The sequence below is a fragment of the Lethenteron reissneri genome, chromosome 28 (assembly GCF_015708825.2).
Source record: "Lethenteron reissneri isolate LAM-NWPU_2019-01 chromosome 28, ASM1570882v1, whole genome shotgun sequence".
Classification (NCBI taxonomy): domain Eukaryota; kingdom Metazoa; phylum Chordata; class Hyperoartia; order Petromyzontiformes; family Petromyzontidae; genus Lethenteron; species Lethenteron reissneri.
In genome coordinates, this window is record NC_083806.1 from 1,451,940 (window position 1) to 1,470,153 (window position 18,214).

Here is an 18,214-nt window from a genome sequence, read left to right on the forward strand (position 1 = left end):
AGGTGAGGGTAGCCAGGGCGTCGTTGTCCAGCATCGCTGGCAGCGCGCGTAGGGCCTCGGCGTCCGACCAGTTCGCCATCTCTTGATGAGCGATGAACCGCCTCTTGAAGCCGCCCCAGTCTCCGTCAGCGCCGACAAATTCTTTAAGAGGCGGCAGACGCTGTTGTAAGGCGGCGTCCGTGGCCGCAGAACGCTCTCCGTCGCTCCCCGCCGATGATACAGTGTGGGCGGGCCGTGCACATGGCATCGCCGGTCGCTCCGATGTTGACGCGCCGGCCGGCGTTGATGATGTCACGGCTTGTGCTTGGCGCTCAGCAGACACGTGACGCGGGCCGGCCCCGCCCTCCGCTCGTACTGTAGATATGGCGGGAAATTTGACCGCGAGCCGTGTCGGGGTGGCGGGAAACGTCGCCCCGCGCCGGCTGCCGTCGTCGACCCGCGCTGCTCCTCCAGCCCCCAGCCGCGTGATCTCCTCCAACGCGGCGGCCGCGGCGTAGAGCAGGTCCGCCAGGCGGGAGTGGGCCAGCCGGAGTCCTTCGGCCGACGCATCCCCCTCCTCCTGTCGTAGCGGCGCGGGCGTACTCGGCCCCGGCTGCTCCGATTCGACCCCGGCCATCTCTGGTGGTGATTCGGCCGCGGCGTCTTCCATCTCCGACTCCCTGGTACGTGTCGTCCCTCGTGTGTCCATCGTTGGACGTTTACTTCTGACCCCAGATGTAGTAAGTATATATGGAGGCTTGACGACAGGATCGGAGGCACACTTATTTATTACACCAACACAGTTATTACAGGTCACTTGGCTACAGGGATTCTCGACAGCTAACCCCTCTAACCTATACCAATTCCTCCACTACGGGACTAGGGGAGGCTATCTGTCCCAGCTTGGTTAAGCTGGGATCCCGGCTCCCTGAGTCACCAGACCAGCTTCGTCTGGGCTCTCGGGGCCACGCCACCGGCTTGCCCTGGTCGGCCCTTATAAGGACAGCGAGCCAGGGGAGCTCTGGGGCCTACACTAGCTGGTCTTCCGTCTTCTCTGGTTAAAGCTGAGTCCCGACCTCGAGCCCTCGAGCTCATCACCTTTTATAGGACTCGCCCCCGAGGGGGGGGGCCCGTGGGGGATACACATGCGGACGTCGGTGCGAGCGCCACCCTTGTGTACGGCCGTAACCCCGCCCCTTGTGTTTGTTGGCCATCCGTGGCCATGCATAATCACACCTCAACATTCGTAGCCATGCGCAATTACACCTCTACAGTAGCAAAAACGTGACATTTGTATTTCTCCTTTGTGATGGGACTTTGTGGGATGAACGCTGAGATTTGTAAGGACACGGGGTGACCAATACGTTCTGAACTGTTCTGTAATAAGGTAGCCACTGATAAAGGGTTGACAGGTTTGGTATTCCTACGGTAACTTCTGGTGTTCAATTAGAAAAACCCGTGAAGGGTTTCAAGAGTCGGTGTTTGGGGTCTTGCCAGGTTTTCGCAGTAGGGGGCGACGAAGCCGTACGTGGGCACAGCAAGGCTCAAAGCATTTTTTATTTTTTTTTATTTCTTCTTTCGTACGAGTTCATGAAGCTCGTCTTCGCCAGGCAAACGTTTTAAATAAATATAATAATAAACGTGACATGATATATATTTCTTCCGTTTTGTCTATCAGACACGCGAACAACTACAAAAAAACGTGTATTTTTCCACAAAACTAAAATTGTTGACTTGATTAAACTGATATTTAAAGACATACCTATTGGATGCCGCACAATTTAAAGATTCTGTTATTTTTTATTAGAAAGAACAAACATTAATGAACTTAATAGTTCATGAAACCATATCATTAGATGCGGATACCTGATGCACAAATGGAAAATTAAAAACTCTCTCCAGCAGTGTGTGACTGTGGTCATCCAGGACAGATTGTATAACATACTAGCAGAAGTACCCAGCATTGCCCGGGTGAAAAATATATTTCTTAATAACCCCCCCCCCCCCCCCAGCCACGATCTCCTCGGCCGCTGTGCAGTAATATGTACGGCCTATAGTGTGGTGGGGTGTCGAGGCCTAGTACCGTGCAGAGCCTCCGGCCTCGCCTAAATTGCCCACCCGGCTGAGGCTGGGTACTGGGGCCGTTACCCCCCCCCCCCACCCCCGCGCATCAATAATACTGTCTAATCGCTATAATTTTATTATCTACCGACCCTATAATAGTAATTGCACACATTGGGGTGGGGGGGGGGGAGTGAAGAGGACGTGAAACTTTGATGAATTTACCTCAGAGTCGCGTGTTAATGCGTGCGCATATTTTTAACGGGAATTAAAAATGGCGTCCACCCCGCAGCGAATGCGTCGCTACCCGTTGCCAGGGGCAACCGCCGTGGAAAACCAAATGGACCAATCGTGTCTCGCAAATCCCTCACATTTCGTCCAATGAAACTGCGTATGGTCCGGCGACACACAGACAGACAGACACACACACACACAGACAGACAGACAGATTTGCGATTTTATATTTATATATATAGATAACCACGCAATTCCCGATCCGCAAATACGAAGGAGGCATCACAGCGATGATCCACTCCGCTGCTCCTGACGCTGTTATCTGGCTTGATAACCACCTGCATGAGAGATTGTAGTTGTGGCTGTGGATCTACATCAGCAGCAGTAAGAAAGAAGAAACGTCCATTCTAGATTTGAAGCTTTCGTGACTGCAAGGATTCATACTCTTATGTGTTTTCGGTAAAGTTACGTCGGTAAAAAAATAATAAAAATAAAATAATAATAAATGAAAATAAATCAATTCAATCACGACATTTAGGAGGCAACACAAGCTTCCTCCATCAGGTGTAAAAAAGGCACAGCAAAATAACTGTAGCGAGTTATTTATCAAATAACTCTCGCTACCGTTATTTTGTGTTGCCTCCGAAACGTCGTGATTTAATTGATTTATTTTCAATTATTATTTTATTTTTATTATTTTTTACCTACGTGACTTTACCGAAATAAACCTAAGAGTAAGAAGCGTCCAGTCCAGCGATGGGTTGGATTGGCGTCCTGCAGCGCAAGTGTTGCCGCAGGTGAATGAGAGTTTGCTTGGCGCTGCTCTTATCAAGATGAAATGTAGTGATTGTTGTCCTGTGGAGATGAAGCTTACGCTCACACGTTAAACAAATCAGGAGGGGGGGGGGGCAATAATACTTATTAATGAATTAATACGAATAAATGTGCCTGCTCTTGGATGAGAAACGTGGACATTAATGAAAAGGTTTGGAGAGTTTCATGCTTGGAATTACCCGGAGCTCGGCGGCCCCCAGAGGGATAGAGAGCACGACCTGTACAATGAGAGCACGACCTGTACAATGAGAGCACGACCTGTACAATGAAAGCACGACCTGTACAATGAAGCACGACCTGTACAATGAGAGCACGACCTGTACAATGAGAGCACGACCTGTACAATGAGAGCACGACCTGTACAATGAAATCACGTGAACGAGGACTCCAGAAAGTCGCTGAGCTCAAAACGCCAAGCGACCAGCAAATACATCAAAGCTCCCAGTTGCACTAGACGAGTTAAAGCGTTCCTTCAAATGAGCAAGATTATACGAGCTTGGGGAAATAGAAAGCGCCAACAAATTCCAAAGTGGAGCAGTGTGAGGGAGGGAAGAAGTAGAGAGAGAAGTGTTTGCTGGTGGGGCGAATCCTCAACATGGTGGGGAGGGAAATCGATGAGTGAAGGTCACGGGATTAGTAGCCTAGCAGCTATAGACGAGGAGGCTGACCGTCGATGAGCAAGTGCTGAATCATCGATCACCCTGACTGCCACTTACGTTGAATTACATCCGGTGAGGTAGGGAACTTGGGTGGTCCTCCCCAGATATGACGAGATTCTAACGTGGACCGAATCTGTGCTTTGTTTCGTGGTGGTTATATTTGTTCAGTTAAAGAGGCTTTAAGCACAACCTCTTTAAGCCAGATTGTTGTGTCAAGCAGCGTAATTGTGTTACAATGGATAACACCAATTAAATGGTGTAACTCTAGAATTACCAGTCCACTGAGATGCATTTGTAAGTTTTTTTTAATTCGGTAAGAGAGATGAGAGCTATCGACAGTAGCACCATCTCATAAACGAACTCTCCACATTAAGAGACTGCTGGTCGAGTTAAGTTTCCCAAAAGTGCTGAAATTAGGGATAAAGATTTACAATCTCAGGAGTGTTCATGTTGATCCCGACTCTGACGCCTGTATATTTGGAGTTTGCGTGTCTCGCTCTCTCCATGGTCGTGTGGGGTCTTCTCCGGGTCCTCCGGATTTTCCCTCCACATTTAGAATCAACATCACGCGTTTAGAGCAGAGATGTTAAATACCCGGCCCCCCAAGCCCCTTCCCCTGGCCCACCACGTGTTTAAAAGTTGACTTACTTATTGTTTTTATTCTTTTTTTATTTTAAGCTTCTACCTAAATTCAACCTGAATTTAAATCGTAAATTGAAACGGATTTGGCGCAGCCTTCCGCTAAAAAGGACTGTAAATCGTATATTTTACCGCGCATTCTAAACCATCTCTCGATGCCTTCACATGGACATCCACCCTTCCCCAGCCGGCTCACCCACTGTAATGTCTGCAGACCCCCGCGTCCTCTCCACGACCACTTTATATGGGCGATAGACATCCGCGGACGTAGTACCCTCCCCCGCCGCCCGCCCTCAACCACCCGTGTCCATAGAAATCCGAGGAAGTTCCTCACGCTACTTCTACAGTCCTCGACTTGCGAACGCGATACGTTCCTGAGAACCGTTAAGTCGATGTGTTCGTATGTTGATTTCTAGATGTAGCTGCTCACCCCGAGCTCTCAGTGTCCTGATATGGAGTCTTTGTGCTGTTCAACTTTTGGCGTCCTCTGGTCTAACACCGTTTGAGATTTGGCTCTGAAGAAAGCTGTCTCTGGTGTGGACCAATCAGTTTCAAAGACAATGCATCAAATACTACCAAAGCATGTTTTTGTTTGCATGTTCACCACAAGTATGTGGTTCATGCAGACATGATTCCTTGCAAAAGGTTTCTGTTGGTTATTTTAACTTCTTAACACAACTTTTATTGCCAAAGGGTAAAACCTATTATTATATTTTGATATTGGCAAGGGAGGTCCCATGATCATATAGTTGAAGAAAGGGAATAATTTTCAAACTCATAAATAAGAAATATTGCAGTTACATGTAACACAGTAATATACTTTAGAAAAAAAGTGTCACGTGGAAAAAGTAATATTTTAACTTACCTCGAATCAAACAATTTACTGTCATTGTATATTATGTAATTGTGTATTATGTAATTGTATATTATGTAATTGTGTATTATGCGGGATGCTGAGACTCATTACATCTCGCGGAGGATCGCTCCGCCAACCAAAATAGTTGCACGGTTGGGTTCAAGAGTACGACAGGACATTCTCAAGTCAGGTGGTTAAAAAAATATATATCTTAGAGCGGTTCGTTCGTAAGTGCAGATGGTTCCCAAATCGGATCTTCGTATCTCGCTACCTATACACGTAAGCTCTACTGATACGATTATCCTTCAATCACTCCAGCAGCAAAATCCATTTCAATTCAAAATTAGAATATGGGATAATAAATGTTTTTGAACTGTGATATGTCGAATAGCCCAATTGTTATCAAAGGCAGGTCAATAAAGTGTAGAGTTGTCCAAGTGGAGGAATTCACATTTCTTTGTGGAGGTTAATGGAAAGCCAAGATCTGCGCACAGCAAATAAAGGTAGCAAGAGCCCAGTCACTTGTTCCATACTTCGATGCATTCGTCCAGAGGTGTGAAGCATCAGGACGCAAGCAGCCGCAGAACTGAAGAGCAATACAAATCATTGTATTCAATGTTTTTTGACATTACATGGGTTGAACTGAATTTAACTACCCTTTTATACAGCCAGCCAATTCATGCCGTGTTATGTTTTTCATTTTCAAAGCCCAACTGTGCCCCCGGGAAAGAACTGGCCCGCTATCCGATTGAGTGACATCCCTGGTTTAGAGTACAGTATTTGGTGCTGTACATTTCCACATAAGCCACTTAGTTGAGCTATTTGTGGCCAGGTCGCTTCTGAAAAATAGGTGAGTCGGCTTTAGCTGGTAAAATAAAACGTTCATTTTGTGGATTTATTTTCATGCTAACCTTTCCGATACTTTGCACTCCTATTGTATTTTTGTAGTTTGTTGTAACCTTTTGACCCACCTCGACTGACATCTGTAAAAACAAGTTTCTCAATGGTAAATAAGGATTTTGAGTCAATGCATTTTTTGCAAGCAGATTGTGTACCAAGGGAAGAAATGTCAAGCGGCCATGACAAGGCAGCATTGTTCGAGCCTTGATGGAAGCACGAGGAATACCTAGTTTCAATTGTGACCACACACAAGAAAACGCAAGAATTTTAAGACTTTATTTTTGAAATGTGTAAACAATTACAGCAAAAAAAAACATTTAACTTAAACTCTTATGATATAACTTCCACTGGTTGGCTGTTTTAGACAGTAGCCTGCTTTGATATGGGAAGTGTCCCCGAGTATAAAAAATAATCAGATCAAGTTGTTTTTATTCAAGTATTAAATTGCGTGTTATTTATTGTATAAATTGTGCGTTGAATATGCATAATTGTTTGACGCTATAGTGATGAAAAATATCAAAGTCTGTGCCGTTTGGTTGCCCTAGTGGAAGTGGTGGGTGGTGCTGTGTCCTTGTCCAATCCTGGCCCACAAACTCCGTAAACATTTTTTAAGATAACGGAGGATAACAAAACATGATGCACAAAAAGCTATTCTTTCTCGTTTAAAATAACAGAAGTTTAAATACGTGAAACATGTCCATGTAAGTCTTTATGAAATTACTAACATCTATGCAAGTATTTTTGTTCTTTCAAACATAACTAGTGCGTGAAACTTGGAAAACTGTAAAACTATTTGTAAAACGTACAACATGCTTATTCTAAGGACTGTTTTCTCAATTTAGCTTAATGATTCTGAAAACCACAAGTGGGTAAAATTAAGCCATATTACAATCAAATCCTGACTACCATCGACGCATGATGAGATGTCCCAGGTCTCAATGAAAAGTGAGCACGGCAATAAATTAGCATGTGCGTGGAGGGAAATGTGTGAGAGGGTGCTTTGTGGTTAGTCGGGGATTGGTGCCACTCAAGAGTTAGCATATGAACACGAATGCATTGGTGAGGGAGGAAGTGCTCTCGTGTAAAAGGAGGCGTCATTTAAGACATGTGAAGTCGGGGTTCCTCGCGAGGAAGTGCTGAGGACACAGGCGCGGCGATGGCTCAGATGGTTGTCTCCCTATGGCTTGGTGTACGTGCCCCAGAGCTCACTGGCTCGGTAGTGCTGGTCGGAGATGCAATGGGGAAACCTGGGGACATCTCCCGAGTAGTTGTTGCAAACAGCACCTCCACCTGCAGCACACACACAGAGCGGTCACCGCCTTGCAATCCGTGCTCGTTTCACAGGCGGTGACGCGTCCCGTTTTCCGCTTGTTGCAGAAGTTCGTGGTTAGAACCCAGCGGCGACCCTGATTGTACAAGCATTCCCTCGTTATTTCGCGAGGGATACGTAGAGGATGCTTGTGAATAGCAGATTTTGCGGATATTGACCTACAAATATCATACACGCAATTTCTGCAAATGCTTCTAAAGCTGCAATAAGTTATCTTTCTCCATCTCTCATCTCTTTTTTCCATCACTTTCTTTCTCTCTCGATGCAATCATTCAGAGTTCCAGAGGCAATTCGCAGATAGACAAAATCGGGGATAGCAAGTTCATGAATGAGGGAATACTGTATTACTACGTATTATTACACGCCGTCTACCTCAGTGGACTTTAAAGATACCCTTATGTAATTAGCAAGAGTAGGTGATTGTGTGCAAGCATCTTCAGGAGGCGTTAAGTTCATCTCGTCATAGTTACGGTCAACAGTTGCGGTCAACAATGCTTGACTCAGGGAGGACGCCCCTGCCATGCATAGTCCCATGGGATGTTAGCTATCAACAACAAGGCAACTCATATGACTAATTGGGAATGGGACGCAAGCGTAGGATTGATCACCCTGTCGCTGGCCGCCTTTGGGGAGGGTGTATAGTGTGAAAGGCCGAAACACCCTGGGAACCAAAGGTACACTACTGACGATGCGCTCCCCAAATTTCACCAGGCTCACTGTTCATGAACTCTTGGAAGTGCTTGCACAAAGGATAGTAACATCTAATCCTGTGTTCTTGGAATGTGAAACACATTTATTGTCATCGTCGGCACACTTGAATTTTACTAGTATTTGCATCGCTAATTTAATGAATAAAATTAACATCGCTTGTAAAAATATTCAACCATGTCGCACGAATTGTGCTTTCCAACGGTAAGTGGTACTTTCTGGGGCAAACATGAATATTTATTGTAGATTTATAGTACCACTTGTGCTTACTGGCACCAGGTCATGAAATGAATACATTTCCATTACGAATTCTCACAGAAGAGTAAGCCCCGGTGACTCGAAGAGGTCAGTTTGCCAAGCTGGCGCCACTAAAATCCTAGGATAAAATCCAGGCATCAGCCATCTGATTAATTATATACTGGGTTCTCGAGCGCAGTAAGTTGATGGTCTGATGGATCAGCAATGACTGCACAAAAAAATGTCAAAACAGAGGCCCCCAGGCTCTGCAGTGGCTGCCCTCACCTGTACCCCGAGCAGACTGGACCTGTGCAGCACTTGGCAGGTGATTTTCACAGCCTTTTGCGAGTCGAACTTCAGCACTGCAAAGCCACCGGGCAAAATCTTCATCCGAAGCAGCAGCACTGGTTCCACCGCCATCACTGCTGTTGTTACGCGAGAGAACACCGCATGCACGGAGGTCCATGCGGGCAGGCAGTAGCATGTGGCGACCGTGCAGGGAAGGCGCTGGCCTATCCATCAGCGTTGCCACGTCCCAATCTGGGTCGGCCCATTCCACACAGATGGGGTGGCACCACAGCTGGAAGGACACTGTGGAATGGTGGCGCACAAACGGGAATATTTTTAATTTCGTTTTTTCCGACTGCGCCATCAGCACCACATAGATCACGAAATGAACTCTTGCAGAGCAGTGCCGCCACCGTGTTAAGAGAACGCCCCCCCCCCATAATTAGATATCACAGAACTACCTAAGATCTCTTCAAGTGACCTTTAATATGCACACATCAATCTGCTTAGATCAGCGTAGAAAAAGGATCAAATCAATTCCAGGACCAGCACGGCTTGGGGATTCCCATTATCCAGTAGAATTGACAAAAAGGCTGAACATGTTGCATTAACTATGGAACTGTATTCCCATACATTTAATATACCAAATAGTAAAAAGAAAACATAATTAATACATTTCAAATGCATGAGAATACCAGTTTAGGATGCAACCTAGACTTCGTACAGTAGAATACAGGAAAATACCCAGAAGGCTTGAATAAGTCAGAAACGAGGTAACTCCGATAGTGTAGTTAACAAACACGCACACACCCACAGGCTCACATGCGTACACGACAATAACAGCCACGATTCGCTTGTGCCAGGCGCGGTGCACACTCAAAATGCACCTGGCCTGGCACAGGCACCGTGGTGACGTCACCGTCACTTAGTGGCAAATGGCGGGTATTGGTATTGCCAAACTCGCACCTGTACAGACGGGCTCGCACACGTACACCCCCACACTAGCTCACATAAGCACACAAGACAAAGGTCCCCCCCCCCTCAGCCTAACAGACTTTTGGGGCAAGGGCTACGAGTGAGCCCCTCTGAAGGCTGGCACAATGAGGGGGTGGGTGACTAGGACCACATCCGACCACCTTTGTCTCCCAATAGGCAATGTTTTTAGACACCGCACCAGTCGACCTAAAAGAGGCCCAGGATCGGCTGAGAGGTCGTTACCTAATACAGGTGTAAATGCACACAGGGTCACAAGCACTAAACACGCATAATTCGTGCGACATGTGACCTCCACCGCACCTGGAATCATTCTTCTGCGGGCCATGGCGGCTGCACGATGGTTCTGGTACTCGACCAATGCGTAGCCTTGACTTTGAGCATAGCTGCTCATTTTCACATCCACAACCCCCTCCGTGGCACAACACATTTCCATCAAGACCTCCTCTTTGGTCTTGTCCTGCAAGGGGAGGAGACACAATGCAAACTCACCAGCATTCATTTACTGCTTTGAAGTCCATTCCGGTGCATACAAATTGGTGCTCATGTTATCCTATTCCAGAGACATAATGGCCCCCATAGACCAATGTCCAAAATTAAAAATTACAATACTCTCGCACCAATATTATATAGACATGCATAACAGAAATATGCCTCTCTTTTTACTCGATTGCCTTTGTCCTACCGTTCTATACAGCAGCACTTTAAATGTATGATTGTATAGCCAAAGTTGAAACTTACTTTTTGCATAAATGAGCATTGAGGCAGTGTTTCATTGCCTTGTAACAGCGTTATTGTTGCACTGGAGGGGTACTGTGACACTCGTGAATGGATGACGCAGCCTCCCGTTTTCTTCTTGTTTGATTGCATGGCACGTGCAGTGTGATATTTCATTCGCACACATTCGATTTCGTTATTTCATTCACACTGACATTTGATTTCGTTAAATGGAAAAGTGTCCATAATTTGTCAATTGTATTAACGCAAAATTGTGTAAACCACACGTTCTTACCTGTATTGGATTTAGAATACATGTTGTATTTTATACTGTTTTGTTATCATTATGGCAGATTACCCCCGCCCCTCCCCTCCGACCATGCCGCCGTACCTTTGGCAGTCCGCTAATGAAGATACAGCAATTGTCTTTGCTGATGCAGACTCCGATGCGATGTCTGGGCCGGATATACCAATTATTTAGCTTCCGGACGGCGGTCTCCGCGTCAGCGCAATTCGTGTAGGTGGCGAACGCGAAGCCGCGGTTTTCTCCGCTAAACGCCATCATAAGGCGCAGCTTGTAGAGCTGCCCAACCATCTCCAGCACGGGCACCAGCTCGTCCTCGTAGAGGTCACGCGGGAGTTTCCCCACAAACACTTCGCTGCCACGGGGGGGCGGGAACCCCTTCCAGTCTGCGGCCATGGGGGAGAGACAGTCCAGTCACATGTTAAAGTCGCCAATACAAATGTATGTGCACGTGTGGTAGCGGTTGACTTATAAGAATACAGCAATACCCCGGTTCACATCGGTGGTGCGTTCCTGAAATGTGACGAACATTGAAATGTTAATCAAAGCAATTTTTTCTCATATGAATGGGGGGGGGATTGCGTTCCTAACGTCGTCACTTCACGTATTACTCTTTGGTTCTTTCGGTGAAGTCACGCTTGTGTTGCACCCGAAACGTCGTCATTTATTTTATTTCATACCTACCTGACTTTACCGAAAGAACCAAAGAGTATGGATTCCTGCAGTCACGAAAGGTTCAAATCAAGACTGAACTTCACGTATTGTCACTCTTTACCTATATTACCCCTTTTTGGTTAATGACAGTTATATTCAAATACACATACATAACATTAAAATTACCAGACATTTAAATACAAAAAAAACAGAGTTTTAATTTTTCTTATCTCGAGTACCGAGAGCTGGCTTTGCTTACTGGGTATGAGGTGGCGATGTGGAGACACAGCGCCCCCCCCCCCGCACACATGCGCTCGTTCACAGGTCCACATTCTAGATTTGAAGTTTTCGTGACTGCAAGGATCCATACTTAAAGTTTTTTTTTCGTGACTTTACCGAAAAAACCGAAGAGTCTAGGGTCCACATACACGCACTCGTAGGAGGAGCGCATGCGTCTCGCCTCGGCAGCAGTGCCGAATTACATCTAATTTTACTTCTACGATACATAAACACGTTTACAACGCCTCTTAGTCACAGATACTGTACTCAACACCAGTGTAGAGCAGTAAACTTTAACACAAATTATATAGGGTACAATAAAGATCACCAAAATACTGTACAGACAATTCCCGGGTTACAAATCTAATTCATTCCCGAGACCTGTTCATAAGTTGAACGGTTCATAAGTCGGAACACAATAAGGTACTGTATTTAAATGCCCGTATAGTCAGTGTTATGAAATGTATTATGGTTGGACAAAAATGGAAGCATTGTTGAACTCACAATTAAAAATAAATATTGTACATTTGCATGTAACATTGTAAAAAATATACTGTATAGTAAAACTAAATAAACATAAATAGAAAAAAAACTTGTATTTTCACTTACCTTGAGTCCTGATGCTAGCTTGTAGTCGGAAGGGAGGAAATGAGTCACCACAATTGCACACACACAGACGCACACCCACACTCCAACAATCTCCTGTGTTACCTTTACAGGGTGTTGGTGGCAGAGCTGTTAGCAAGCAGCGCCGCTGAAGGCCAGGACGGCACACGAGGGGGGGGCGAGTGGCCAGCGCCATGCCCGGCTACAGATGCCTCCCCAGTGGCGTCGTTTATACACCGCATCAGGTACCCATTTGAGGCTGAGTCGACCTGGGGGAGGCCCAGGTCCCATTCAGATAATCGTCACTGGTGTTGACCGTGAGCAAGAATCGAACTCGGGTCTCCGCTTTCGTAGCGCAGCGCGCTAACCGCTACACTACCGCTCCCCACAGACTCACCGTCACAGACGCACACAGTCACACACACACAAGTCACACACACACAGTCACACACACACACAGTCACACACACACACAGTCACACACACACACAGTCCACACGCGCTCGCACTCACTCCCAGCGTGAGGCCGACTCATAACATCTCTCGGAGGATCACTCCTCGGAACAGAATATTTCCACGTTTCTTGACTTAAAACGCGAGTTCGCGTTAAGCCAAATGTTATTTTTTTATATCTCGTGGACGCTGGTTGTCAAGTACGTGTGTTCGTAAGTCGATGACTACATGCGCATACATAATATACTGTACCCTACAGTACATTTATTTATGCGCTACGCAAAGTAGTTTGTACAGGGTAGGTGGAGAGCGAAGGCCGAGGCGACGGATACGGTTGGGGCGATGCAGATCAGGCAGTATTAAGTGACGACGTATTTGCAAAACGACGTAAATCAGGGTATTACCGTCCCTGGTATGGTGTGAAAACATCATTTAGGAAGACAGATGGCTTGATGCCGGCCACCCACCCATGTCCCGTTTTGTTTGCTGTTGTAACTTTCTGACCTGCCCATACTATACATATGAAAAAGACCTTCATAGCTCATCGGATTTCTCAAGGATAAAAAAATTCATTTGTGGACCATGTTGGCCTTAATTGATCCTCACTAATAGCGCTTTCCCAACGGTATGCTATGTCTATAGGGGGATCTTTATCTTTGTGATAGCGGTAGTGAGTGGTTAGCACACACGAGGTAAACATCGATGGCGAATGTGGTCTGGTCCTGGGACTCCCTTAGGACAACTCACCCGGGTCAAAGGCCGTGGTGCTGGTCACACCATTCCCTTGGGTATTCCAGTCTTAATAGGTACTAACAGCATTAGACCTCCTTTGCCAGTACAAAAATATAAAAGGGTTTTTACCCTTTTTTTCCGACAACAAAACTGAAACCTTTTTTTACGAGGATTCATGTCTGCATTGACCACAATACTTGCAGTCAAAATGCAAACAAAACAAAAATATCGATTTAAAGCTTTCGTGACTGCAGGGATTCATCTTCTTGGTTCTTTCGGTAAAGTCACGTACAATTGTATTTTATTATATTTTATTACTTTATTATTTCCCTTCTACGTGACTTTACCGAAAGAACTAAGAAGAAAAAACTAAAAGTGGGCTTTTTTTGCATTTTGACTGCCAGTATTGTGGTTAATGCAGACACGAATCCTTGTAAGAAGGTTTCAGTTTTGTTGCCAGAAAAAAGGGGAAAACCCCTATTAAGGTACGAACAACTCGGCTTCAAAACACTATATGTATGGGGGGGGGCTTTATGTGCACGCGTATGCTCCCGTGGGTGCGAATCAACACGAGTGCCCATGTATCCTTATATCCATGTGCCCATGTACCCATGTGCGTGCCTGTGCGTGCACATTCGCGCGGACAAGAGTCTCGGTGCGTCTCAGATACCGGGTGGCGGTCCGTACGTCCGCTGTCCGTTCTCTTGGGCCAGTCTGTACCCCGTGCGACGAACCAGCTCCTGCAACGCATTCTCCTTGGGGTCAACACTGAACGCTTTTAAAACCCTCAGAGTGGTGCTGGTTATCGGAGCATGGCACGGGGAATCTGACGCCATCTAAGGGGGGGGGGGGGGGAGGGAGGCAAATCAGCGCACAACGGTTGATGAATTAAAATGTTCTCTCTCGAGGTTGTTCTGCAACTTTCTTTATACAGCGATCATTTTGTGCACGACGAAGCAGCCGCTTTTGCAGTTCCCGGGAGCGTGCAGAGCAAGAGCCGTGAGCCCGTGACTCCGGACATCAGGAGGGGTTCTCAACAGCACCTCAACAGCACACGGGACGACTCAAGTGTGCCTACTAGCACCCGTGTGCTATTAGGCACAGAACGCCATGCGTTTCTCCAATGTTTCTCCAAATACTCTTAGGGTTTTTCGGTAAAGTCACGTAGGTAAAAATAAATAATATAATTTTATTTCTAGATAATATAAATATAATTTGATTTCTATTATTTTTACCTACGTGAAGTTACCGAAAAAACCTAAGAGTATGAATCCTTGTAGTCACGAAAGCTTCAAATCTAGAGTTTCTCCAAATGTTTCGTGCTCATAAGCCTCACGTGGTGTTGCACTGCGCAATTCCCAAGAAATGTACTACACATTTGGCAACATTAACATTCGACTATCGCATTGGAAATGAACACAAAACCACTACGATTTCAGAGTCAAGTGTTTGGTAGTCGTTTTGACGTGTAAAGTTTAATATTGTCATAAACGTCGCACAATTGAATTAGAATGCACGCAGTTGTGCAAGTGTGATGTAAAACTGTCGTCAATATCACCCGCGATCCACAGCTGTCGCAGCTATTGTATAGATATATAGTTTTAAAGGCCCAGCACTGGAGTAAGACTCCACAGGGTTATTTTATTATATTTGTAAACCCCAGATTGAAGTCACGTGACGTGCTGCCCGCGCTGTAACTAATTTTACTTGGGCCCAAAACGTCGACTATTTTCTTTCGATTAAAGGCAAGTGTTATATACAAGTGTTATATATATTTCTCTATTTAAGGCCAGTGTTATTGAAGACTGTGTGCAATGTTTAGTAATGTTGTTGTGCACCATTGCTTAACCGGGCAGTATCACGAAAGATTCGCAGCACTGAAGACGAAACGTGTCTGGATAAATTAAAATAAATCGTGTTAAAAGTGATTTGATGGTAATTCAACAGAGGCCTAAATGAATTTGCTTGTAAATGTCCGCGGCTCCCCAATCAAAACGCCCAGACCCTCCTCTCTCCTGCTTTGGCAGCACGAAGTGGTAGTCGTAATTCCACTTCTCCATGGCGGGAGTAAGAGCGACAAGATTTATGATTAATTCACACAAAGCGACACTTTTACACTTCGCAGTGCATACATCATACTGTACGCGGGATCTTTTAAATAAACATTCGACAAATATCCGATGGATTCAACACCCGGAGCCAATATAATGAAAGGTACCCCCCCTTCTTAACCACATTCAACATTCACACGTCACCTCGGCGAGCACCGCAGACTTGGAGACAAACGTGGCCAAGATGGCGGCTCCCTTACACCGCCATTTTAGGAACATGGCCGCCCCCCCAAACTCCCCCCGGCCCCCCACAACTCCCCCCCCCCAAACTCCCCCGCGCCCCCCCCCACAAACTCCCCCCGCCCCCCCCCCAAACTCCCCCCGCGCCCCCCCAAACTCCCCCCGCCCCCCCCAAACTCCCCCCGCGCCCCCCCAAACTCCCCCCGCGCCCCCCCCAAACTCCCCCCGCGCCCCCCCAAACTCCCCCCGCCCCCCCACAAACTCCCCCCGCGCCCCCCCCAAACTCCCCCCGCCCCCCCCCAAACTCCCCCCGCCCCCCCACAAACTCCCCCCGCCCCCCCCCAAACTCCCCCCGCGCCCCCCCCAAACTCCCCCCGCCCCCCCCAAATTCCCCCCGCGCCCCCCCAAACTCCCCCCGCGCCCCCCCCAAACTCCCCCGCGCCCCCCCAAACTCCCCCCGCCCCCCCACAAACTCCCCCCGCCCCCCCACAAACTCCCCCGCCCCGCCCCCCAAAGCCCCTTCGCCCGTGTAAAATGTTATCTATGAATTTCAGCATGTTATTGTCCACATTGTGCTTAATCTTGATTTAAAGCTTTCGTGACCGCAGGAATCCATACTCTTTGGTTCTTTCGGTAAAGTCCACGTATTTCTAACTACGTGACTTGACCGAAAGCACCAAAGAGTATATTGTGCTTAATAATGTACATGTCACGGTATTCTCAACAACGATGCCACGGTGACGAGATGTGTTTGGTACAATTGTCGCCCTTCAATGGAGACCGTCGACATTTGGCACCGCTGACGTCGCTTTCACTCAGAGTGATTGACGTGGACTTGGTCCAGTCAATTGAAAGGCGTCGTTAAATGTTGATTACGTTCATTATTTAGTATGTGTCCTCGTTGTACGGAAAGCGCGCTCTGTGCGGCAGACAAGCAGATTTAATTTGATATTTTAAAAACACGGTAAAACCAAAAAATAAGCGCGAAAATATCAACTTTTTTTTACTACGATTACATCGGATGACGCAATTTTAAAAAGGATTTCGTTCGACGACGACGTGGCGAGCGCAAATAAAACGAGGCGTATCAATATATTTAATTGATATCTCTGTAAATTTTTAATCACACACAAAAAAACAGTCAAATTCATTTCCGTCGCCCCCCCCCCCGCCGCCCCCCCAGGGCCGTGCGATCACCTGGTGATGATGGTGCAGAGACACGAAGGCGGGCGTCGTCGCTGGGGGGGCACTCGACCGCGTGCCGCCGAGCCCGTGTGGCAAGGCGTGGGTCACTCGCAGCAGCTCGAGGCACCCAATGCAATCTCCTATCAGAGATGCACCCCTTTATGGACACGAGAGATATTAAGGCCACACCTAATCGATGGACACGTGGGATTTTGAGGCCCCACCTATGGCCACACCCCACGAGCTGAAAAGGTGCTTACAATTTTATTTAATATGTGAAGCCCGCTGAGATCTAAAACGCCCTGGCTATCACGCGATAGCTCAATGAAGTGGCTTCTCACGTGGAAATGTATAGCACCCAAATATTCTAAACTTATGTTTTTAAACGTGGAGGGGAAAAAACTGGAGGGCACGGAGACAAATCCACGGGGAGAGAGAGAGAGACACGCAGACTCCAAATACACAGCAGCAGGCGTCAGGGTCGGGATCGAATCGACGACCCTCCTGCGTGCCAGGCGAGGTAGCTACCGTCCCCTCGCCATCGCGATGTTGATGAGAGAGAGACGCAAACTCCAAATACACAGCAGCAGCAGGGGGCCGGGTCAAACACACTAACCTCCTGCACGCCACGCGAGGTAGTTACCGTCCCCTCGCCATTGCGATGCTGATGAGAGAGAGACGCAAACTCCAAATACTCAGCAGCAGCAGGGGGCCGGGTCAAACACACGAACCTCCTGCGTGCCAGGCGAGGTAGTTAACATCCCGACATCGTAGAATCCACAGAACGCCAATGGTTTCGTGTACAGTCACATAATCAAATTTAAGAAGGAAAAAAACGGACATCAGAATACAATGTTCTTTAATTTAATACAAAAAGGGGCATAAGAATAATAAAATAATCAGCGGGTTCATCACCGTGTCGATTTACTCCCGAGGCCGGTTGATGGAGTCACCCCATTGGCTGGCCCAGCATCACGTGACACGCCCCCTCTCTGTGATTGGCTAATTGCTGCCTGCTCGGCGGTTTTTTCGCGGTCCGTTTGTATCGCGACAGCCACAAACATTTAAACGTTTTGACGTTTTAAACGATTTTATTAACGTTTTTATTACTCCTTAAACGTTTCCTTGGTGTGGTTGGGGGGAATAAACCCCAAATCGTGGGAACTAAATCGATTAAAACGTAACGTTGAAATAATTTACCTCAGTGTAGGAATATCCTGTACGTTTATTTGTTTTAAAAGCTCACGTAAGATTTTAGTAACTTATTAGAAGTAA

At 46.8% G+C, this 18,214-nt stretch overlaps 1 protein-coding gene across 16 annotated transcripts; it reads right to left on the reverse strand.

The window, feature by feature from the left end:
* Positions 1 to 6,421: 6,421 nt before the first annotated feature.
* On the reverse strand, positions 6,422 to 18,022 carry LOC133348757 (probable RNA-binding protein 46). Of its 16 annotated transcripts, XM_061561728.1 has the most exons (8): positions 17,855 to 17,868; positions 17,556 to 17,603; positions 16,952 to 17,079; positions 14,134 to 14,299; positions 10,827 to 11,125; positions 10,022 to 10,178; positions 8,723 to 9,028; positions 6,422 to 7,452 (listed from the first exon to the last, which is right to left on the reverse strand). In XM_061561728.1, the coding sequence occupies exons 4-8, from the start codon at positions 14,297 to 14,299 to the stop codon at positions 7,340 to 7,342; spliced, it is 1,041 nt and encodes a 346-aa protein (XP_061417712.1). In that variant the 5' UTR covers positions 16,952 to 17,079; positions 17,556 to 17,603; positions 17,855 to 17,868; the 3' UTR covers positions 6,422 to 7,339. The 16 variants fall into 16 exon arrangements, with proteins under 16 accessions (XP_061417712.1, XP_061417702.1, XP_061417706.1 ...); XM_061561718.1 differs by lacking the exon at positions 17,556 to 17,603 and having other exon boundaries at positions 14,134 to 14,203; positions 16,952 to 17,096; positions 17,855 to 18,022; XM_061561722.1 differs by lacking the exon at positions 17,556 to 17,603 and having other exon boundaries at positions 8,723 to 8,862; positions 16,952 to 17,096; positions 17,855 to 18,022.
* Between the last annotated feature and the right edge of the window lie 192 nt (positions 18,023 to 18,214).